The sequence below is a fragment of the Amblyraja radiata genome, chromosome 4 (assembly GCF_010909765.2).
Source record: "Amblyraja radiata isolate CabotCenter1 chromosome 4, sAmbRad1.1.pri, whole genome shotgun sequence".
In the NCBI taxonomy this organism is placed as follows: domain Eukaryota; kingdom Metazoa; phylum Chordata; class Chondrichthyes; order Rajiformes; family Rajidae; genus Amblyraja; species Amblyraja radiata.
In genome coordinates, this window is record NC_045959.1 from 85,356,562 (window position 1) to 85,381,510 (window position 24,949).

The following is a 24,949-nucleotide window of genomic DNA, read 5'->3' on the forward strand; positions in this document are numbered from 1 at the left end:
AGATTTTCAAAGACGCTTCAGGTACGCTTTGCAACATACCTACACAGTGCAGCATAAAATGTCACAGCTACAGAGAAGGTGAAGTTAAAATTTGTGCAAGGGCAGCAACGGTATAGATTGGAAGATCAGGAATTCATCTTTGGCACATGAGATATCCGTTCAAGAGTGGGGATCAGGTGCTATGTGCACTCAAACTGTTGTATCTCTTGTCCGATCCAAGGTGGCACCCAACCCAGGCTACCCCGGGAGATTTGTACCTTGTACCTTGTACCTTCCGAAGAGTTCACCAGGGAGTATACTGGTAGTTGTACAATTTTTATACTGGACAATTTTTACATTTATCAAGCTAATTAATCCAGCCAATTGACCTACAAACCTGTACATCCTTTGGAATGTGGGAGGAAATCGAAGATCTCAGAGAAAACTCATGCAGGTCACGGGGAGAACGTACAAACTCCGTACAGGCAGCGCCTGTAGTTGGGATCGAACCCAGGTCTCCGGCGCTGCGCCACCGTGACAGAAGTGGATCTGCAATCACGCATTACAATTGCTCCATTCTTTTAAATCTCTACTCCGGCAGCAACAGCTTTTACTATCATGCATCTGCACACTGTGGGTGGCACAATTGTGATCATGTCTCTCTGCTGACTGGTTAGCACGCAACAAAAGCTTTTCACTGTACCTCGATACATGTAACTTACTAACTAATGAACCAATCAACCAACTAACTAACCAACCAACTAACTAACTAACTAACAGGAGAAGGTAGAGCACAGAATGACTGGGGTGTGAGTGGTCCTTGATTATGTTAGCTGCTTTCCCAAGGGAGTATAAAATATAGATTGGGAGAAGGAAGGGAGGCTGGTTTACATGGTGGACTGGGGTGCGTTCCTAACTCTTGCAATCTTGGGCAGGGCAGTTGCCAAACTAAGTCGCAATACATCCTGCCAGAATGTTTTCTATGGTGCATTTATAGAAATTGGTCTTTCCTTAGGTTTTAAGCAACACAGATAAATTGTTCCATGCATCAGAAAGAAACAAAATTCAAGGAATAGTTCCAACTTTACAACTTATTGGAATTAACTTCAAATGCCAGAGCTTGCCAGACATGGGATTTGGTGCTAACTCCTGAGGAGAGATGTGTCAAGAGGCAGCCAGCTGTCCATTCATAATGTTTAATGATAAATTATATCGAGAAAATATATGCAGTTCCAGAGATTATAAATACAATTCTCTTGTGCATTGAGGCCTGCTTACATCATTTAACCTTGTTACAACATTTATTATATTGCACAAAACATTGCCTTTCATTTCACAGGGTCCATATGAACAATAGGAATACAAAACTAACTTCTAATCTTACTTGTTAATTGCTTGAGTCAGGACCGTTTTTCTTCTGCATTGAACAAGTTCTCAAAGTGTCAAATAATTTATTTGTTAATCCTTTAAAAATTTCTGGAACAAAATGTACTCAATAACCAATGAACATAGCACAGGAATAGGCCTTTCAGCCCATAATGTCCATGCTGAACATGATGCCAAGTTAAACTAATCTCCTTTGCCTCCACGTAATCCACGTCCCTATTCCCCTGCATATGGATATGCCAATCCAAAAGCCTCATAAATGTCACCACCCCTGGCACCCACCACTTTCTGTCTTAAAAACGTGCTCCACATATCTTATTATAATAGATATGTGGAGCACGTTTTTCAGACAGAAAGCCGGCAGCCACAGACTTTTATATTATATTATAATAGATAAAAGTCTGTGGCTGCCGGCTGGCTGTGTGTGTTTCTGCCTGACTTGTGGCTGCCAGCCTGTGGGTGCCAGCCTTTGATTCGTTGCCACGACAACACCCGACCCACAAAAGCCCTAATTGTTTCCATTTCGGTAGGGATTTCACTTTTCATTCCTAGTATCCACTCCTCATTAAATTTTGTCGTGTTTATGTACACATTTTTAATCAAATCCTTCTCCTCCCCCCCCCCCCCCACTCATTTTGTCGCCTCCTGCTGGCCAGCGACCACAACGGCTGCTGGCGCCCGCATCTCGCCTCAAAGACGCCATTTTAAAACAGCCACACTGCTGATTCCTGAGCCGCTTGAGTTGGAGGACCACATCTCCCGTGGGGGCTACGGGTAGGTAACGGCTGCGTTGGTGGACCAGACCCAACGGGTCTGCACTTGGTCTAGTTTTCTTTAAATATCTCTTAACCTTAAAATTATGTCCTTTAGTCTTTTCCAACCTGGAAAAAAGTTTCTGATTGTCTACCCTATCTAGGCCTCTCATAATTTAATATACTTCTACCCTCAACCTCCTGAGTTCCGGAGAAAATAATCCACGTCTGTCCCACTTCTCCCGGTAGTTAATATTCTCTATTCCAGGTATCATTCTGGTTAAATTCCTCTGCAACTTTTTGAAAGTCTCTATATTCTCCTGTAATGGGGTGATCATAATGGGTGGATACTAGTTGGGGAGAGGGAGTTGATTGGTAGATGGGTGGAGTAACTGGCAAAGACTAAAATTAAATAAAACCATGAATAAGCTGCCAGAGTAGGTGCTATCGCAGGGTATAATTACAAAATTTACCAGACATGCACCAGCGGCACAGTGGTGCAGCGGTAGATTTGCTACCTCACAGCGCCAGAGACCCGGGTTCAATCCTGACAACGAGGGCTGTCCGTACGGAGTTTGTACATTCTCTCTGTAACTGCGTGGGTTTCCTCCTGGTGCTCCAATTTTGTCCCACACTCCAAAGACGTACAGGTTTGTAGGTTAATTGACTTCGGTGAAAATTTGTAAATTGGCCCTATTATGTAAGATAGTGTTAGTGTACGGGATGATTGCTGGTTGGCGTGGACTCGGTGGGCTGGAGGATATGTTTCTGTGCTGTATCTCTAAAGTCTAAAGGTACATGGATAGGAAAGGTTTGGAGGGATATGGGCCAGGCACAAGGAAGTGGGATAAGCTTGGTTATACGATGGTCGTCATGGACAAATTGAGCAGAATGTGCTGTATCTATGCTGTATAGCTCTACGTTTCTATGGCTCTATATGGGACCTTGTCAAAGGCCTTGCTAATGTCCATGTAGACAGTGTCTACTGCCCTGCCCTCAACAATCCTCCTGGACACCTATTCAAAAAACTCAGTGAAATCTAGGTGATCCTCTACCATGTTCACTTTCCTCTATTTATATGTTTTCATTGATAATTTCTAGATGTAGAATATTTAATCCTCTGAAGCCTTGGTGATTTGATTCATTCTGTTAATGAGTGTGAAGGAAATCTCTCCCACAAATATTCTGGTTTATGCCTTCATTGTTATAAGGTCACTGTGTAATTTGTCAACGTTGTTCTATACCAGTGCTTACTCACATTTTGAAAATCAGCACCAGCACCAAATTCCACCATGAGTTTGGCCAACTCTACATCTTTTTTTCTGCAGCAAACATGTAAGACTGTGTCACCATTATCCTGGAAATGAAGGCAGACGGTTAGGAAGAAATTGCTTCCATTTAGAAGGCTCTACCACATACAAAATATTATTTTAAGTAATTTTCTTGTGACATCCAAGTGAATCCAGTGCTTCATAACAGATGGCTTTGAATCAACTGTTTACAGATTAGTCGATAAGAATGCTATAGCTCTTTGTGATGGCACAGTGATGTAGCGGTAGAACTGCTGCCTTACAGACTATGGGTGCTGTCTGTACGGAGTTTGTATGTTCTCCCTGTGACTGAGTAGGTGTTCTCCGGGAGCTCCGGTTTCCTCCCACCTCGTAAAGACATGCAGGTTTATAGGTTAATTGACTTCTGTAAATTGCCCATAGTGTAGCAATGTTACAACATTTTGAGATTAAAAAAATCAAGTCTGCAATTTATCCCATCAGATAAAGCATAAAAAGTTTAATTTGACACCTAATTCACTTTCATATCTTCAGTATTAAAAAGGTTATGGCCATTTTCATACTCGGAAATTAGCATCTTGTTCCCTATTGATTTTCCATTGACTTAACACAAAGGTTGTGATCAAGGACAGTGAAATGGCCATAACGTTATAAAAAATTAAGAGAACTGAAAGACATTTTCAGTTATTATAGATAGAAGCATTCTGAAACAAATATTAAAAATCTTACTTGGATGACCTGAAATTAAAGCATATAATTAGTTAGTTACCCAATTGTAGCTAATTCCAAAATTCAATTACTAGATCTAAACATCTATCCATTTCTTAAGAAAAGATTAACATTTTTAAATAGCCTAAGTGTCCAAAGAACATTCACACAAGAATTCACAATAAAACATGATTTTTAAATCTCATTGACATTAATTTATAGGCCAAATGGAAGGGATTTAGTGTTCAATTGCTGTAAATTAATGGCCATTTAAATCAGCTTGCAAGTGGGATTCTGTGGAACGTGCTGGTTTGGAACGCTGCCATTGCGGTGGATTTGTAGCCCATATGCCCAGAAAGATACTGTGGGATTGAATGGGCCCCCAAGTCAGCTACTCGCAACATAAAATTTTGAATTAAGGGATCTTAAGAAGCCCTTTTTAATGTAAAAATAAACAACCTACCTTGCCTTGTCCCCTACATGAGATCCGTCCCGTTGTCGGGGTTCGCGGCTTTAGAGGATGATTTTTAATCTACTATAACAATTAAATAACCTAATTTAGTTTAAAAATACCTGCAGCGAATGAATTTCGCAGCGATTTTTCGTCAGCAACTGAGTAGGCTGAACAACCTCGATTTCAACAGCCTAGAGAAAATCGCGTTTTAAACCCGCCCCCCTCTCAAAGGCGCCAAAGTCGCGCACACGGGCAGCGGCAGAACTGCAGCGCAGCTGAAGGTAAGTTTTGCAACATACCTACTTAGTGTGTAGGATGTGAAACTGGGAAAAATAGTAATAGTGTATGGGGTGATCATTGGGCGGTGCAGACTCGATGGGCCGAAGGGCCTGCTTCCATGCTGTATCAATAAATGAACCTAAATTAAACTCTTGAAGTGTATTCAAAGGAAATGAAACACGAGTGATGTAAAATGAGCTGTTGATGCACTTACCTTACCCCCCCCCCCCCATGTTGTTCTACAGCAACACATGTTTACAGGCCCAGCTCAGGATCTAGATCTTCAAACCTAACATGTTTATAGGAATATGAATTCTGCTGTCAACTTGGTTTTCACAAGATGACAAGAAGGACATGGTTCAGGGCTTTCAGCAGATTACTGCATACAAGGCAATGGCTACACTAAATATAATAGTGAAATTAAAGGATTAAAATTATTTGACAACATTTAGGATCACCGTGAGCATTGCATTCTTTGTTACTTATCCTTCCAGGGAATTTGGAGGATTTTGCAGAAGCATTGTTGGTGATATCCTTCGGTGTTTGAGATAGCTGATGTACTTAATCCAGGTCTCAGAGGCATGTAGGGGGACTAGCTGTCCAATACACCATGATTTTGTGTGAGGATTGAGATCAAAAGCATCTTTTTTGCAATACCCAAAAAACTCTGCTGGTGCATTATAGATGATGGAGAATTTTATCATCGATGCTTATGCTGAGGAGTGGTTCTCATGGAAAGTGGTTCAGATTGCATGTTAATAGACACTGGACTACACTTCTTCCCACCCTGCTTCCTGTAAGGATTCCATCCCCTACTCCCAAATCTTCCGTCTATGCCGCATCTGCTCCCAGGATGAGGCGTTCCACACCAGGGCATCTGAAATGTCCTCATTCTTCAGGGAACGGGGATTCCCCTCCTCCACCATAGATGAGGCTCGCACCAGGGTCTCTTCCATACTCCGCAACACTGCTCTCTCTCCCCATCCCCGCACTCGCAACAAGGGCAGAGTCCCCCTAGTCCTCACCTTTCACCCCACCAGCCGGCACATACAACAAGTAATCCTCCGTCAGTTTCGCCACCTCCAACGTGACCCCACCACTCGCCACATCTTCCCATCTCCCCCCATGTCTGCCTTCCGCAAAGAACGCTCCCTCCGTCACTCCCTTGTCAATTCTTCCCTTCCCTCCCGTACCACCCCCTCCCCGGGCACTTTCCGTTGCAACCGCAAGAGATGCAACACCTGTCCCTTTACCTCCCCCCTCAACTCCATTCAAGGACCCAAGCAGTCGTTTCAGGTGCGACAGAGGTTCACCTGTATCTCCTCCAACCTCATCTATTGCATCCGCTGGTCTAGATGTCAGCTGATTTACATCGGTGAGACTAAGCGGAGGCTGGGCGATCGTTTCGCCGACACCTCCGCTCGGTCAGCAAGAACCTACCTGACCTCCCGGTGGCTCAGCACTTCAACTCCCCCTCCCATTCCCCATCTGACCTCTCTGTCCTGGGTCTCCTCCATGGCCAGAGTGAGCAACACCGGAAATTGGAGGAACAGCGCCTCATATTCCGCTTGGGGAGTCTGCATCCTGCGGGCATGAACATTGAATTCTCCCAATTTTGTTAGCCCTTGCTGTCTCCTCCCCTTCCTCAGCCCTCGGGCTGTCTCCTCCCATCCCTCAGCCCTCGGACTCCTCCTCCTCCTTTTTCCTTTCTTCTCCCCGCCACCCCCCATCAGTCTGAAGAAGGGTTTCGGCCCGAAACGTTGCCTATTTCCTTCGCTCCATAGATGCTGCTGCACCCGCTGAGTTTCTCCAGCGTTTTTGTGTACCCTGCATGTTAATAGATACAGGAGGTCTTCTGTGTTAGATGCTGTTTTGTCTATGACTGGAAATCCTATATCTGCTCAGGTGCTTTTTTTAGAGGCAGCAACAATTCAACATACGGAGCGTTATCAATGCAAATGAAGGGTACATATTTTCAGTAAGTCACAGTCTATGTCTATAGTAGCTAGCCTGTACATGACAAACAATTCTGCCTGGAATCAACACGGCACTCATTCACGGCACCTGAAACGTTGCCTATCTCCTTCGCTCCATATATGCTGCTGCACCCGCTGAGTTTCTCCAGCATTTTTGTGTACCTTCGATTTTCCAGCATCTGCAGTTCCTTCTTAAACACTCATTCAAACTTAGCCAGACATATCTCCTTCCAGCAAATTGAGAAATTATAAGTTAGGATATTCTGTGGCAGCCAGATATCTGGGTTTGCAACCCATTACTTAATGTACGGAAACTTTATTTTACAACATCGATCAGTACAGTGTGCAGGAAAGGACTGCAGATGCTGGTTTAAATCAAATGTAGACACAAAATGCTGGAGTAACTCAGTGGGCCAGGCAGCATCTCCGGAGAGAAGGAATGGGTGATGTCACCCATTCCTTCTCTCCAGAGATGCTGCCTGACCCACTATGGAACAGTACAGAACAGGAGCAGGCCCATCAGCCCACAATTTCTATGCTGACAATGATGCCATGTTAACCTCCTCTGCCTGCACTCACTCGATCCATGTCCATCTATTCTGGGCACTTCTGGGCACATGTTATAGGAAATATGTTATCAAGCTGGAAAGGGTACAGAGAAGTTTTACGAGGATGTTGCCAGAACCAAAGGGTCTGAGCAACAGGCAAAGGTTGAGCAGGCTGGGACTCTATTCCTTGGAGCGCAGGAGGATGAGGGGTGATCTTATAAAAGGTGTATAAGATCATGAGAGAAATAGATTGGGCAGATGCACAGAGTCTCATGCCCAGAGTAGGGGAATCGAGGACCATAGGACATAGGTTAACGTGAAAGGGAAAAGATTTGATAGGAATCTGAGGGGTAACTTTTTCACATAGAGGGTAGCGATGTATGGAACAAACTGCCAGAGGAGGTAGTTGAGGCAGGGACTATCCCAACATTTAAGAAGCAGTTAGACAAGTACATGGATAGGACAGGTTTGGAGGGATATGGACCAAATGCTGGCAGGTGGGACTAGTGTATCTGGGACATGTTGGTTGGTTTGGACAAGTTGGGCTGAAGGGCCTGTTTGCACAATGTATCACAATGACTCTATGACTATTGCCTGTATTTCATGTGCCTACCCAAACGTCTTTTAAAAGCGATTATTTACTCCCACCGCCACCTATATCAGCATGGTCTGGTGTGTGTGTGTGTGTGTGTGTGTGTGTGTGTGTGTGTGTGTGTGTGTGTGTGTGTGTGTGTGTGTGTGTGTGTGTGTGTGTGTGTGTGTGTGTGTGTGTGTGTGTGTGTGTGTGTGTGTGTGTGTGTGTGTGTGTGTGTGTGTGTGTGTGTGTGTGTGTGTGTGTGTGTGTGTGTGTGTGTGTGTGTGTGTGTGTGTGTGTGTGTGTGTGTGTGTGTGTGTGTCTCTCTCTCATATTCCGGTAGACATTTATCCAGTGGAGTCCAAAATCGCCTTATCTGAAAAGTCCATGCTTTATTTCTCGAGTGATTAATTAAATTGTTCTAAAATCTGAAGAGACTGAAAAAAACCGCATGTTTTTCGCTGATGATGTGATGACGTCACAATGGGTTTGCACGCTGTGTTCCACGCGCTGCGAGTGACGTCACCTGGCTGCCCGCTGCTGGCGTTTCCCTGCTGGCTGATCCCCACTGGCTGCTCCCCGCTGGCTGATTCCCGCTGGCTGCTTCCCGGTGGCTGCTCCCCATTCCCCGGCCGCCCCCCCCCCTCCCCTCCTCCTCCCCCCCTCACCCCCTCCTCTTCTCCCCCCACCTCTATCCCCCCCCCTCCTCCTCTCCTCCCTCTTCCTCTCCTCCCTCCTCCTCTCTCCCTCCTCTCCTCCCTCCACCTCTCCTCCCTCCTCCTCTCCCTCTCTCCTCTCCCTCTCTCCTCTCCCCCCCCCCCCTCCTCCCCCCCCCCCTCCCTCCTCCTCTCCCCCTCCTCCTCTCCCCCCCTGCTCGCCCCCTCCTCCTCTCCCCCCTCCTCCACTCCCTACCTCCCCTCGCCTCCAATCCTCCCCCCTCCTCCGGCCTCTCTCCTCTCCCCCCTCACTCCCCCCTCTCTCTCTCTGGCCCTCTCTCTCTCTTTGCCCACCTCTCTCTGTTTCTGCCCCTCTTTCTCTGTCTGTGCCCCTCTCTCTCTCTGCCTCTGCCCCTCTCTTTCTTTCTCTGCCCGTCTCTCTCTGTCCCTCTCTTTCTTTCTCTGTCCATCTCTCTCTGTCTATGCCCCCTAAATGCCAGTTATATCTGCATCCACCCACCCCCGGCAGAATGCTGCAGGCACTCACCATCTTCTCTGTAAAAAAACAATCCCACCTACCCACTTTAAGTTTTGCCCCTCTCATCTTAAAGTTATGCCCTATGGTATTTGATAAAAGGGTTCTGACTGTCCACCATAATTTTATTTCAAAGTCACGTGAGTGACTACGGAAAGAGCCCGCCAGCCGCATGTGCGTCAATACTTTGACTCATGGCGCGCGAGTCGGAGCAGTTCGAAACTGCTCTGGCAGGTAAGTTAATTTTGTTTTCAGCGGGTCGCTGCCGTACAGTGGGCCTGGAGTAGCTGACGGAGGCGGCCGGTTTTGGGCCGCCATGGAGGCTCCATAAGGAACTAGATACAATATTGCGGCTGCCGCCGTTGGAGCTTCGAACGGGAGCAGCCGGCCGAATTTGGAGGCCGCTGTGGATGTTTCATAAGGAGCTGGGATGCGATTATGCGGCTGCCGGCATTGGTGCTCCGAACGGGAGCAGGCGGCCAGATTTGGAGACCGCCGTGGAGCTCCGTAAGGAACTAGGATTTGATATTGCGGCTGCCGGCGCAGCCAGGTCAACGATCGCTGCAAAAGATTAGCAGCAGCCGGTGAGTTAAAAATAGCCATGGCCAGGAGCAACCGCCAGGTAAACTCAACTGCCGTAGCACCGAGCAATTTTAAACATAGATGCTGCTGGCTGAGGTTGGCTCAGCTTACGTTGCAGCAGCATATGCTTTATTTTTAGGGTGGCTATAAATAGAGTTGGCAGGTTTTTAATAGAGGTTGCCGCTCGGTCACGTTTGTGACTATCGTAGCAGAGAGCATTCAAAGGTCATGTTTAATACTTTGGCAATATAACGATGTATCTTATCGTGCCAATAAAGTTTTAAATTGAAAATGAATTAAATTAATTACAAAGGACATTTATTATCACATACACCAAATGGTGTGAAATTTGACTTGCCATTGCAGTCCAGAGCTCCTGGCTTAGGAAGCCTTTTTTTGAGCTGTGTCTATCAGACACCTGTGGGAGCTACATCTGGTTCAGGGTGACGTCATGATAATTTCTGCTCAGTAGAGGTGACTGTTGGTGATTCTTTTATAAGAGACTCCAACTATGTGGATATCGATAGAGCAGACGAATCTGTGATCTAATGGGGATATGCTTCTTTTAATCATATGAACTCACTATGCCCCATATACCGGAAGCATTAACAGACGGCTCCAGCCATATGCCTGTGCTAACACCTGGCAGGGTTGCAGTATTTCTCCCACTCTGTCGTGGGGAGTATATTGGAAAGAGGCCCTACTCAGATCAAAGGGTATTGTGTCATCGAGTTTTAGATAATATGCAAAATTTGCAGCTGATAAAACTTGGGGGTTATCAGTAGATACCTCTTGCGATATTAACAATGAGGGAACATGAAATTCAATAGTTCCAATTTTGCCTATTAATTCAGGCGGCTGATGCAATCCTATTTACATCACGAGTGATGGCTGGGGCAGCCTGTCTTCTCGGGCAGCTAGCTCTGCACAATTGTATGGGAAGTTTGTGAACAAAATATGTGAGTTACTTTTAAACAGAAGTAACAGAGGTTTGTGTGGCTTTCAGTTTGAGCCTAGAGAAGCGTTTATGTAATAGCACAATTGACACAGCTTGTGCTGCTTTATCATTCTCTAAAGTACCATGTGGGACAATAAATGATTGGTTATTCACCAGCTGTTCACTAACTTTATGCAGGGTGTCTTTTATATGACCACTCTAAAAGCCTACACTCATTGTAGTGTGCGATGTATATCAGTCAATTATTATGCAAATATTCTTCTACTGTATTCATAATGGGAGCAGTATTTTTAAGATGATTATGCTTTCAGCAACTGATCTCAGCACAAAGAACACAGTCTTTACTCAATCTCTGGCTCGGTCTCTGGGTCATAACTGACATTAGGGTAGCTTATTATGGGAATGATCTCATAAGCAAAATGGGCATGATTGCGTACATTTGAAGTTGACAGCATACACACCAGAGCAGAGATTGGGGGTGTCATTAGGTATAAAAGTGCACTGAGCTTGCTAGTACCTATGAGATGAAAGATAGTTTCTTTATTGTTAGCAGCCAAAAGAATGGATAGTTCCCTTTCATCACACAGCAAGAGGCCTACCATTAATGGTTTATCTGTTTATCTGGTTAAGTGTTCCACACACAGATTGGGTTACTGCATGAAACCACAGAGCTTTGAAGTCTTCACGTTGTCACTCACGTGACTTCGAAATAAAATCGAAAGATTAAACAAGAACTTACTGTTTGAAGTTTGATCTTTATTTTATGAGAAGTTGAAGTGAGGGAATACGTGCCCTCCACGCCCAACCCTATTTCTCATAAAGATCATTCGGTAGTTCTAAGGTCGTTAATCTTTCTATAGCTTAAGTTCAGCAACTAGTCTGTGGTTTCATATAGCTGCTCTGAAGTTTGACGTGCATGCGGCTGGCGGGCTCTTCACGTACTCCCTCACTTCAACTTCTCATAAAATAAAGATCAATCTTCAAACGGTAAGTTCTCGTTTAATCTTTCTATTTTTTACACCTATCAACCTCCGTTGTTCCATAGAAAACAATCCAAGTCTATCCAACCTCCTCTGCACCATTTTGAGAGGAGAATTCATAGTCCACTCCAACAAAAGTGTCTAAAATTATTGTAATCTTCTTTGTACCTCATTCTTGGTACCAATTTTGAAAAGCGGCTTACTATGAATTTAATAAATGGATAGAGGATTCTTCCTCACCATAAAAACAGGAAGCAGGTTTGTATTTGCAGAGAAGAGTAATGTCAAATTATGTCAGGTACATCTTTGGAGGATATATTTTTATTCTCAGCAGTGCCAGCATTGCCAAAAGGTAGACCTGCTCGCTCAATAATTTTCCTTTTTTGTTGGCAAGCCATGTAGTTCAAGTTCAAGTTCAAGTTCGCATTTATTGCCACATGCACCAATTATGGTACAGTGGAATTTGATTTACCATGCAGCAAGTACAAGGCTCTGACAGTACTTTGTCAGGCCCTACTTAACTTGTACCTTTCGCTGTGTCCTGAGTTGCAGATCAGCATTAATTCCAAGAAGTTCCTTGCAGACTCCAATATTACTGGCTTCAGCACTTAGAAACAAGGGAATGCACCCATCCTATAGAAAATAATGGAACAGAGTGAGAGCACAGAAAATGAATGTAGAAAGAAAAGACATTATACATTGTGCTTTTCACACCTCGACCTCTTGCAGTACTTTTGAGGTGTGGTTACTACTGCAGTGCAAGAAGTTCTGTACAGACATTCTGGGTCAATGAGCCTGTTCCTGTGCTGTATGTTTTAAGTAGAGCAAGCAACTATCTCACAGGAATATCCTACAACCATCACTTGCTGTCCTCCCTTAAATGCCCTTGATAAGCTGCTCTCGAACTTTATTGGTCCTTTTAGTAAAGGTGCTCCCACAGTACTGCTGTACTGGGAACAGCTCAGCCCAAGACTGCAAGAGTGCTGTCAGTACAGATTTGTACATTCTCCCTGTGATTGTATGGATTTTCTCTGGGTGCTCCGGTTTCCTCCCACACTCCAAATATGTATAGATTTGTAGGTTCATCGGCTATGGCAAAAAAAAAAAATCAAAATTGTCCCTAGTTTGTAGGATAGTGTTAGTTCATAGAATGGAGTGATCGCTAGTCAGCGTAGAATCGGTGGGCCGCTTTGAATATAAAGCAAAAAGGTTCAAGTTTCTATCCACCTGTTATAGTCATAGAGTGATACAGTGATAGTCATAGAGTGAAACAGGCCCTTTGGCCCAACTTGCCCACACAGGCCAACATGTCCCAGCTATACTAGTCCCACCTGCTTGCATTTGATCCATATCCCTCCATTGTTCTATCCATGTATCTGTCTAACTGTTTCTTAAATGTCAGGATAGTCCCAGCCTCAACTACCTCCCCTGGCAGCTTGTTCCATACACCCACCACCCTTTGTGTGAAAAAATTAACCCTGTGATCCCTATTAAATCTTTTCCCCTTCATCTTAAACCTATGTCCTCTGGTCCTCGATTCCCCTACTCTTGGCAAGAGATTCTGTGCATCTGCCCGATCTATTCCTCTCATGATCTTATACAACTCTATAAGATCACCCCTCATCCTCCTGCACTTAAAGGAATAGAGACCCAGCCAATAGCTCAGACCCTCTAGTCCTGGCAACATCCTCATAAATCTTCTCTGAACCCTTTCAAGCTAGACAATATCTTTCCTATAACATGGTGCCCAACTGAACACAATATTCTAAATGCAGTCTCACCAACACATTACAACTGCAACTGCCAATGTGCTAAAAGCCTTTTTGACCACCTTATCTACCTGTGACTCGACCTTCAAGGAACCATGCACCTGTACTCGTAGATCCGCCTGCTCTACAACATTCTCCAGAGGACTACCATTCACTGTGTAGGTCCTGCCCTTGTTAGGCATTCCAGAATGTAACACCTCACATTTCTCAGTATTAAATTCCATCAACCATTCCTCCGCTCACCTAGTCAATTGAGCCAGATCCTGCTGCAATCTTTCACAACCATCTTCACTATCTGCAAAACCATGCACTTTTGTATCATCATCAAACTTGCTAATCTTGCCCTGTATGTTCTCATCCAAATCATTGATGTAGATGACAAACAGTAACGGGCCTCCAGTCTGAGAAGCAACCTTCTACCAGCACCCTCTGCTTCCTTCCATGAAGCCAATTTGCTATCCATTCAGCTATCTCTCCATCAATTCCATACTATCTAACCTTCCAGAGCAGCCTACCCTGCGGAACCTTGTTGAATGCCTTACTGAAACCCATGTATACAACATCTACAGCTCTGCCCTCATCGACCTTTTTGGTCATCTCCAAAAAACTCAATCAGATTTGTGAGACATGACCTCCCATGTACAAAACCATGCTGACTATCCCTAATCTGCCCTTGCCCATCCAAATGCCTGTATAACCCATCCCTCAGAATACTCTCTAGTAACTTTCCAACTACAGATGTTAAGCTCACCGGCCTATAGTTCCCAACATTTTCCCTGCAGCCCTTCTTGAATAGAGGAACAACATTTGACACCCTCCAGTCTTCCGGCACCTCTCCTGTATTTAAGGACGACTTGTAAATTTTAACCAGGGCTCCCAGAAATTCTTCTCTAGTTTCCCTCAATGTCCTTGGATATATCTGATCAGGTCCTGGAGATTTGTCTACCTTCAGACACGACAGTACCTTCAGTACTTCTTCGATGGTAAACCTGACTGCTCTCAAGACACTTCCAATGACTGCCCCAAGTTCCTCCGTCCTACTGTCTTTCTCTTCGGTAAATATAGAGGGGAAATACTCATTGAGGACCTTGCCATCTCCTGTGGCTCCACACAGAGATAACCGCTTTGATTCCTGAGAGGTTCCACTCTCTCTCTAGATACCTTTTCCCCCAAATCTGTTTTTAAAATCTTTTGGGATTTTGTCCTTAATGCTACCCGCCAGAGCTATTTCCCGGCCCCTTTTTGCCCTTCTGATTTCCTTTTTCCATTTACTCCTTAGTTCCTGGAATTCCTCCAGGGATGCACTTGATCCCAGCTGCCCATACCTGTCCCATGCATCCTTCTTGTTTTTGACCAATGCCTCAATTTCCTTCAACAGCCAAGCTTCATCAGCCTGCTTTGCCCTTCGCTCTGACAAGGACGTACATATCCTGTGCTTTTGTCAGCAAACTTTTAAAAACATTCCACTCGGCTGATGTTCCTTTCCCCTCAAATAACCTGCTCCAGTCAACTTGAGCGAGACCTTCTCTCATACCCTCAAAGTTGGCCTTACCCCAGTTGAGCATTTTAACATGTGGGCCCTCTGTCAATATCATTAAATATCTTAAACCTAATCGAACTGTGGTCACTGTTGAAAAAGTAAACTTTTTTTTAGCAAAATGTATTTCAACAACATTATATCAGCAATATATAACCAAGGATAGCCCCACATTTATTACATATGCACGAGTAGGGTTTGAGCATCGTTACCTAGAGCCTCTAAAGACAAAGATTCCCTATCTCATACCTTATCTTGCATCAATCGAGCATCTTTGTTTGAGGACTTCAGCAGCATCTGTACTATGTTGAGAGTACCACTCGTCCTCCCGGCAGCAAAATGTAGAGGCAACTGATCCTTGTGCTGCAAGGGCAAAGAGCAAAGAAATTGGTGTTGTAGATGTTAAGGAGGAAACAAGATTCCCATGAATTGTTCCTTTTGTCAGCTGTACTTTAGGAGAAAGCACTCTGAACAGAAGGCTCCAAAGACCTCAGCACAGAAATCCTGGTGGGGATTCTAAAGGGCCTGTTCCACGAGCATGCGACCTGCATGCGGCAAGCGCGACCTAAAGGGCCTGTCCCACCAGCATGCGCCTGCATGTGGCAAGCGCGACTTAACGTGATCGCTTGAGCTGTACGGCATGCGGCAAGCGCGACCAAACCAGAAGCGGGAGCTGCGCGGAGGTCGAGTGAGTGACACGGCATCGAGGTGGCTGCGGGCCGGCAGGTCATTGCCGCCCGGAATTTTTAAACACGGTCAGTTTTTCAGAGCCCCGCGCGATGTTGGGACCAGCTCCGCACAACTCCATACGGCTCCGGCGATCAAAGTGGGACCGGCCCCGCGAGGCCATATGGCTCAAGCGACCACGTTAGGTCGCGCTTGCCGCATGCAGGCGCATGCTGGTGGGACCAGCCCTTTAGGTCGTGCTTGCCGCATAGAGTCGCATGCTCGTGGGACAGGCCCTTAATGCTGTACCGAGTGACCGATTCTTCTTTAGGGTGGGACAATATCCACCATGAGGGAGGGGAAAGAACAATGTGGACCCACCGTGAGGGGGAGGGGGGGAAGAACAATGAGGACCCGGCGTGCAGGGGACCGCCATGAGGGGGGAGGGGGGAGAACAATGGACAATGGGGAGGGAGGGAGAACAAAGGAGAATGCGAATTGCTGTGGGGAGGGGGGAGGGGGAGGAGGAGAGGGAGAGAACAAAAGGGGGAGCCAGTGTACTTTGTAATTTAGACTGCGCCGTAGGTGGCCGCTATTTGTATGCATTGTGTATGCAAGCAAAGAATTTGACTGTGCCTTGTAACATGTGACACTAAAGTATTCCATTCCATTCCATATATCTCGAGGTCTTGCCTGTTCATTCAGGTAATAAAAAATCCCATGGCCTCTTTCAAAGAAAAAGTGAGTACTCTTTGGTATCCAGATTATTATCTATTCCTGACAGCACCGTGTACCCAGATTATCTGGTCATTGGAAAATTAGTAAAATACTGCAGACACTGTAAATCTGAAATTAAGAAAAGAAAATGTATAGGTCAGGTCACACTGTAGAGAGTGACACAGAGTTAACATTTCAGGCCGATGTCCATTCATCAGAGCCTATCGTTATTGTATTGGTGCCTGTGAAATATCACTATGGTACATTTCATACATTCAAACCACTATTGCTCTTCCAAACTATTTCAGTGCCTCTAACATTCTTTGGGATGATGTGAAAGATGCTACATAAATGCAAGCCTTTCTTTTGATTGTGTTTCTTGCCAGTGCTGACGCATTCAGCAGGCAATGGGCATATGCATAAAACATGTACCTTAAGACAGCTTCATCGATAACCATGAAGCTCGACACTAGAGAGGACATGAGTCTGAAGAAGGGTTTCAGCCCGAAACGTTGCCTTTTTCCTTCGCTCCATAGTTGCTGCTGCACCTGCTGAGTTTCTCCAGCTTTTTTGTGTATCTTCGATTTTCCAGCATCTGCAGTTCCTTCTTAAACACTAGACAGGACATGTCAGCCTGCTTGATATGCACCCCATCCACAACCAAGCACTCACACCACCACAAACACACAGTTTATGCAGTCTACTCGATGCATGGCAGTAACTCACCAATACGCCTTAGACAGCACCTTTCAAAGACACGGCCTCTACCAACGAGAAGGACAAGGTTAGCAAAAGCATGGCGACATGGACGGCACAGAGGCGCAGAGGTAGAACTGCTGCCTCTCAGCACTAGAGACCCAGGATCGATCTTATCTATGGGTGCTGACTGCGCAGAGTTTGTATGTCCTAACTGCGATCACGTGGATTTTCTCCGGGTGCTCCGGTTTTCTCCCACATTCTAATGACGTGCAGGTTTGTAGGTTAATTGGCTTCTGTAATTTCACTTTCAGAATGTGAAAGTGGCATAACATAGAACTAGTGTAGGGGTGACCGATGGTCGGTGTGAACTTGGTGGGCTGAAGGGCCTGCTTCCACACTGTATCTCTAAACTGAACCTCCATCTGGAAGTTGACCTTCAAGCCACACAGCATCCTGACTTGGAAATGTATTGCCTTCCCTTCACCCTCGTCACTGGGTCAAAATCATGGAACTCCCTCCCTCCCAAACAGCATTGTGGAACTACCCACACCACAAGAACTGCCGCGTTTCAAGAAGCCAACTCATCACCAGCTTTTCTAGGGCAATTAAGGATGGGGAATTAAATGCTGGCTCAGCCTGCATAGCCCACATTCTTCGAATGAGTAAAAAAAAAGGATCATGACAGACCTGAGGAATAGCTGCTATGCTAATGCAGTGAATGGGTGTTGGCATTGGTCTATTATTGTCACCTGTACCAAGATACAGTGAAAAGCTTTTGTTTGCATCCTATTCAATTAAATCAGATAATACTCTACATGAATACAATTAAGCCATACACAAGTACAACAGGTAGAGCAGAGTTCACAGTTGCAGTGAAAAAGTTCAATGTCCGCAATGAGGTAGGTTGGAAGAATGTGACTACACGCTAGCTTATGGGGGGGCCATTCTGAAGTCTGAAAATTGAGGCGAAGAAGCTATTCTGGAGTCTGGTGGTGCATGCTTTCAGGCTTTTGTATCTTCTGCCCACCAGGAGTGGGTAGAAGAGGCAATGACTGGGATGTGAAAAATATTTGATTATGTTGACTGCTTTCCCATATCAGTGTGAAGTGTAGAGAGTCAACAATGGAGAGCTTGGTCTGTGTGATAATAGACAATAGACAATAGGTGCAGGACTAGGCCATTCGGCCCTTCGAGCCAGCACAGCCATTCAAAGTGATCATGGCTGATCACCCACAATCAGTACTCCGTTCCTGCCTTCTCCCCATGGGGATCTTATAGAAACTTACAAAATTCTTAAGGGGTTGGACAGGCTAGATGCAGGAAGCTTATTCCCGATGTTGGGGAAGTCCAGAACTAGGGGTCACAGTTTAAGGTTAAGAGGGAAGTATTTTAGGACCGAGATGAGAAAATCATTTTTTACACAGAGAGTGGTGAATCTGTGGAATTCTCCGCCACAGAAGGTAGTTGAGGCCAGTTCATTGGCTATATTTAAGAGGGAGTTAGATGTGGCCCTTGTGGCTAAAGGGATCAGGGGGTATGGAGAAAAGGCAGGGATGGGATACTGAGTTTTTTTTTGTTTTTTTTTTCCAACTTTAATTGTCATTGTCAGTGTACAGTACAGAGACAACGAAATGCAGCTAGCATCTCCCTGCAAGAGCGACATAGAATATGATTTCAATAAATAAATCTATTTACATGCATACAGTCATAGTCTTTTTCCTGTGGGAAGAGTGTCCGGGGGGGGGGGGGGGGGGTGATTGGCAGTCACCGAGGTACAGTGTTGAGTAGTGTGACAGCCGCAGGGAAGAAGCTGGTCCGGCAACGAAGAGACCTGTAGCGCCTCCCGGATGGTAGGAGGGTAAACAGTCCATGGTTGGGGTGAGAGCAGTCCTTGGCGATGCTGAGCGCCCTTCGCAGACAACGCTTGCTTTGGACAGACTCAATGGAGGGGAGCGAGGAACCGGTGATGCGTTGGGCAATTTTCACCACACTCTGCAGTGCTTTCCGGTCGGAGACAGAGCAGTTGCCATACCATACTGTGATACAGTTGGTAAGGATGCTCTCGATGGTGCAGCGGTATAGGTTCAACAGAATCTGAGGAGACAGCTGGACCTTCTTCAGTCTCCTCAGGAAGATGAGACGCTGGTGAGCCTTCTTGACCAGAGTTGAGGTATTGTGGGTCCAAGAGAGGTCATCGGAGATGTTGACCCCCAGGAACCTGAAGCTGGAAACACGTTCCACCTCCGTCCCGTTAATGTGGATGGGGGTGTGCGTGCCGCCCCTAGACTTCCTGAAGTCTACAATGAGCTCCTTGGTCTTTTTGGAGTTAAGGGCCAGGTTGTTGTCAGCGCACCATGCTGCTAAGTGCTGGACCTCCTCCCTATAGGCCGACTCATCGTTGTTGCTGATGAGGCCAATCACCGTTGTATCATCTGCATACTTGATGATGGTGTTAGTACCATGTACAGGTGTGCAGTCGTAGGTGAAGAGGGAGTAGAGGATGGGGCCCAGCACACAGCCCTGTGGAACGCCGGTGTTCAGGGTGAGGGTTGAAGAGGTATGCTTGTCTAACCTAACAGACTGGGGTCTGTTGGTTAGAAAGTCCAGTATCCAGTTGCAGAGGGAGGGGTCGATGCCCAGGTCACCGAGTTTGGTGATCAGTTTAGATGGTATAATGGTGTTGAATGCTGAGCTGTAATCGATGAACAGCATTCTTACATAAGTGTCTCTGTTGTCGAGGTGGGAGAGGGCGGAGTGAAGTGCCGTTGAGATGGCATCCTCCGTACTCCTGTTCTTGCGGTAGGCAAACTGATAGGGATCCAATGTGGGGGGTAGGCAGCCTTTGAGGTGTGCCAGGACCAGCCTCTCGAAGCACTTGGTGATGATGGGAGTAAGTGCAACTGGGCGGAAGTCGTTGAGGCTTGCCGCAGTGGAGTGTTTTGGCACCGGCACGATGGAGGTGGTTTTAAGGCACGTGGGGACAACTGCTTGGGCAAGTGACAGGTTGAGGATGTCAGTGGAGACGCCTGTCAGCTGCGCAGCACAGGTCCTGAGGACGCGCCCGGGGATGCCGTCAAGGCCAGCAGCCTTACGTGCATTAGTCCTACTCAGTGCCACGTACACATCGTCGGGGGTGAGTGTGAGGGGTTGGTGATCAGCAGGGAGCACAGCCTTGATGGCTGTCTCTAGATTGTCCCTGTCGAAGCGGCCATAGAAGTGGTTAAGCTCCTCAAGGAAGGAGGCGTTGCTGGATGTGGGGGTGGTGTTGGTGGGTCTATAGTCCGTGATGGCCTGGATGCCTTGCCACATGCGTCGGGGGTCGGAGTTGTTGTTGAAGTGCTCCTCAATCCTGAGCTTATGGCAGTGCTTGGCCTTCTTGATGCCCCTCTTCAGGTTAGCCCTGGATGAACTGTAGGCTCGAGCATCGCCTGACCTGAAAGTGGTGTCCCGTGCTTTCAGCAGTAGCCTGACCTCGCTGTTCATCCATGGCTTCTGATTCGGGAATATGGTCACCCGTTTGAGGGAGGTGACACTATTGATGGTGGAGTTTATAAAGTCCAGAACAGAGGATGTATAGGAATCAATGTCCTTGTGGGAGTCAAGGGTGGCCTGGGCTGCAAACGCCTTCCAGTCAGTGTTTCCAAAACACTGCTGAAGTGTGGAGTCCGCTTCCTCTGACCAGACTTTAACTGTCCTCACAGTGGGTTTAACCCGTCTGATGAGTGGGGAGTACTTAGGGAGCAGGAACAATGAGAGGTGATCAGACTGACCAAGGTGGGGGAGGGGGATGGCTTTGTAAGCTTCAGCCATGTTAGTGTAGACTTTGTCCAGTGTCTTGTCTTCTCTAGTGGCGAAGGAGACATGTTGGTAGAATTTGGGGAGTACAGTCTTCAGGTTGAAGTCACCCGCAACAATGAAGGCTGCCTCGGGGTTGTGAGTGTTGTTTGTTAATGGCAGTATGCAGCTCTTTCATTGCAAGCTTGGCATTAGCATCAGGAGGAATATAGGCTGCAGTCACAACAGTGGAGGTAAACTCTCTGGGCAGATAGAACGGTCTGCATCTAACCAAGAGGAACTCAAGGTTAGCTGAGCAGTGACTCTCGATGATGGTGGAGTCCGTGCACCATGCTTTATTTACATAAATGCACAGACCCCCACCTGTGGTCTTACCGGAGTCTGTTGTCCTGTCCGCTCGGAGTAAATGACGCCCCGTTAGCTGGATGGCGCTGTCAGGAACGTCGATGTTGAGCCAAGTTTCCGTGAAGATCAGGATGTTGCAGTCTTTGATCCAGGTGATCCTCAGCCGGAGTTCGTCCATTTTGTTTGCCAGTGAGCGCACGTTGGCGAGGAAAAGGCTAGGAATCTCAAGCCTGTGTGGGGCTAGCTCTAACCTGGCCTTTAACCCACCTCTGCGTCCCCGGAGGTGCTTTCGTACGCGTCGCCGTCTGTTGGTGCTTCCGGTCGGCCGAGCTGGCTTGGATGATCAGCCATGATCATATCGAATGGCGGTGCAGGCTCGAAGGGCCGAATGGCCTACTCCGGCACCTATTTTCTATGTTTCTATATCCCCTGACTCCATTATCTTTAAGAGCCCTATCAAGCACTCTCTTGAAAGTATCCAAAGAACCGGCCTCCACCGCCCTCTGAGGCAGAGAATTCAACAGACTCTCTGTGTGAAAAAGTGTTTCCTCATCTCTGTTCTAAATGCCTTACCCCTTGTTTTAAACTGTGGTACCTGGTTCTGGGCACCCCCAACATCGGGAACATGTTTCCTGCCTCTAGCGTGTCCAACTCCTTAATAATCTTAAATGTTTCAATTAGATATCCTCTCATCCTTCTAAATTCCAGAGTATACAAGCCCAGCCGCTCCATTCTCTCAGCAAATGACAGTCCCGCCATCCCGGGAATTAACCTTGTATACTGCACTCCCTCTATAGCAAGAATATCCTTCCACAAATTAGGGGACAAAAACTGCGCACAATGATGAACTGGGTTATTTTCTTGCGATAAAGCGCAAGGATCCTCAAGGTGAGAAAACATATACGATGATGTTGGAGCTGATTATTGGTGATTCCATTCTTAGTCATAACCCAATCTGTTTCCTCAAGGAATGCAACCTTGGGGACATGCCGAACTTCCTAAGCTTTCTAAGGAAGTAGAGACGTGGTGTACTTTCTTGGTTGTTGCTTCAATATGGGTGGTCCAGGAGAAGTTGTTAATGATATTGACTCCCAGGAATTTGAGTGGTGGTTTTAATGGTTTCTACATAATGTATGGCATCAGAAAGGTGACAAATGAAGTGTCAGGCTAGTGTGATGATGCTATCCATTGTGGCCACCAAGTTCCTCTCTCATAAAGCCTGAGCAATTCTCCTGGGGCATACAGTTCCTGGAGTCTGGCACAGATTTTAGGAGAGATCAAGAGAATGTTACTTTCTGATGCCTTCAGGCGTCTGTGTTAGACATATTTCCTCTTTGCTTTTTCTAAATCCCTGCTTTTCCAAAGTATTGTGGATATAAGCCAGTGATTCCCAAAGACATGGGAACATCTTGTAATTTCTCATCTACAAGGAGATGTGCAGGGAATGTTTTTTTCATAGAGGGTGCTGAGTGCCAGGGACCCACTGCTGGGTGTGGAGGTGGAGGCAGATATGAGTGGCATTTTAGATTTTTGGATAGCCACATGGATATGCTGGGAACGGAGGGATATCGATTATGTGCAGGCAGATAAGAGTTGGTCTTGGCATCATGTCCAGCACAGACGTTGTGGGCCATAGAGCCTGTTCATGTACTTTTCAATTCTATGTTCTATGTTCTATTTGTGCACTGCAATCGACATATCTGTATCAGGCCAGTGACCAATTTGAGCCAGCAATCCTGTGTATCATCACGTGGACTGACCTCATGATTGACTGGTACTTGTGCAGGCTCACCACAAGACAGTGGTGGGAATCATCCCACTGGCCTTTGCAACCTGCCTGAAACCACTGCTGTGTGTGGACGTGCAGACAGTTACGTTTGCAAGGGGGCCTTTGTAAATGAGGCGAATTGGGAGGAGAGATCTTGACACCATAGATCCAGAAAGGCCCAGAGACACATCAAAGGAGCAAGGAAGGGAGGAGGGACATATACGCCTTCTACAGACAACTGAAGACAGAAGGTAACATTCTCTTGATTTCCTCTCTTCTAAAGTCTGTGCCAGACTCCTGGATCTGTATGAGATCAATTTGGGGAGTCAGGCCTCAAGGAGCTGAATATAATGCTGCAAACTGTTACATAACATCGCATGATGGATAGACGCAGATTTGAAGTAAATTAGACTTTAGACTTTAGAGATACAGTGTGGAAATAGACCTTTTGGCCCATTGAGTCCACGCCGACCAGTGATCACCCCATATACTAGCACTTTCCTACACACTAAGGGCAAGTTACAATTTTTTCCGAAGCCAATTAACCTACAAACTATATGTCTTTGGAATGTTGAAGGCAATCAGAGCGCCCAGAAAAAAACCCAAGTGGTCACACGGAGAACGTGCAAACTCCATACAGATAGCACCCGTAGTCAGGATCAAACCCGGGTCTTTAGTTCTGTTAGGCAGCATCTCTACCCATGCGCCACTGTGTCGCTCTGTCGATGGTTTGAAGGGAGATGAGTTATTTTTCCTATTGGATCGATTGGAGTCCAACATGAAATCCTGTTACCACATCTCTTAGTAATTATATGTGGTTATATGGTTAATTCCTTATGCAGCTCCATCAAATCTTTTATGAAAAAGCCTATCACACTGAAGAGGCCACATAAATGGGATCTACTGTGTTTGCTGCTGTGAAAACAGATCAATAACAACACTGAAAGTGGAATGAGATTAGTGGCCCGAAGGGAAAAAATTACAAAGTGCAGGGTAAGGGAAAGAATCATAGAAGTTGCAGGACATGGCAGTCTCCATTATAAAATGAATATATCATTTAATTGAAGGAGAACAATTTTATTCCTTTCATGAGGATTGTTCATGCTCTTTACTATATTCATCGGAAGTGTTGGCTTCGAATCTAACTCTCCAAGTTGAGTATACATACAGGAATCTAATTGTAACAAATCTTCCTTTGAGTTACCACTCATAACAATAGATCTGTAACAATTAACTAAGAACTGCTGGCAATTGGTGGTATTTTATTTGTCACATGTACCGAAGTACAGTGAAATTCATTTTTGTATACAGTTTAGTACAAGCATCACTATACTTAAGCACTTAGATACATCTTAGATAAGCATCTCAGATGCAATAGGCCAGAATCTAGGCCAGAATAGTGAAAGGCTTAGATAGAGTGTATGGAGAGGATATTTACACTAGCGGGAGAGTATAGGACTAGTGGTCCCAGCCTCAGACTTAAAGGACATTCTTTTGAGGAGAAATTTCTTTAGAGGGTGGTGATAGGGTGGTGATTGATGTATGTGGAGGCCAGGTCAGTGGATATTTTTAAGGCAGAGATAGATTCTTTATTAGTACAGGTGTCAGAGGTTATGGGGAGAAGGCAGGAGACTGGGGTTAGGAGGGAGAGATAGATCAGCCATGATTGAATGGCGGAGTAGACTTGATGGGCCGAATGGCCTAATTCTACTCCTATCCCTTATGACCTTATGACCTTAATGTAAGCGTATAGCATTAGTACACTGAGAGTATACTAACCCGCCAGTTTTTGACATGTAGGAGCCTCTTGGCAATGGATTAATTGAACCTTATTCCGTGCTAAATGGCTCTATCTTGATGATGATCTGTATGTTAAAAAGATTGGGAGTGAATGATGCAACTGATTGAATGCTCTTTCACGTCTGTGGCCTAATTTGGATTCAATCCAAGTTGAAGGGTCCAGTTATGTTAAAGCTGCCCCTAAAAAGCCAGATGGT

At 45.8% G+C, this 24,949-nt stretch overlaps 1 protein-coding gene across 1 annotated transcript in view; it reads right to left on the reverse strand.

The window, feature by feature from the left end:
- Positions 1 to 3,321: 3,321 nt before the first annotated feature.
- The window catches only part of LOC116972580 (ankyrin repeat and SOCS box protein 18-like), a 134,281-nt gene continuing 112,653 nt past the window's right edge, over positions 3,322 to 24,949 (reverse strand). Inside the window, exons 3-5 of the mRNA XM_033020396.1 lie at positions 15,212 to 15,325; positions 12,185 to 12,289; positions 3,322 to 3,474 (exon numbers count right to left, since the gene is read on the reverse strand). Of these exons, the coding sequence (XP_032876287.1) occupies positions 3,322 to 3,474; positions 12,185 to 12,289; positions 15,212 to 15,325 (372 nt within the window). The remainder of the gene's footprint in view (positions 3,475 to 12,184; positions 12,290 to 15,211; positions 15,326 to 24,949) is intronic.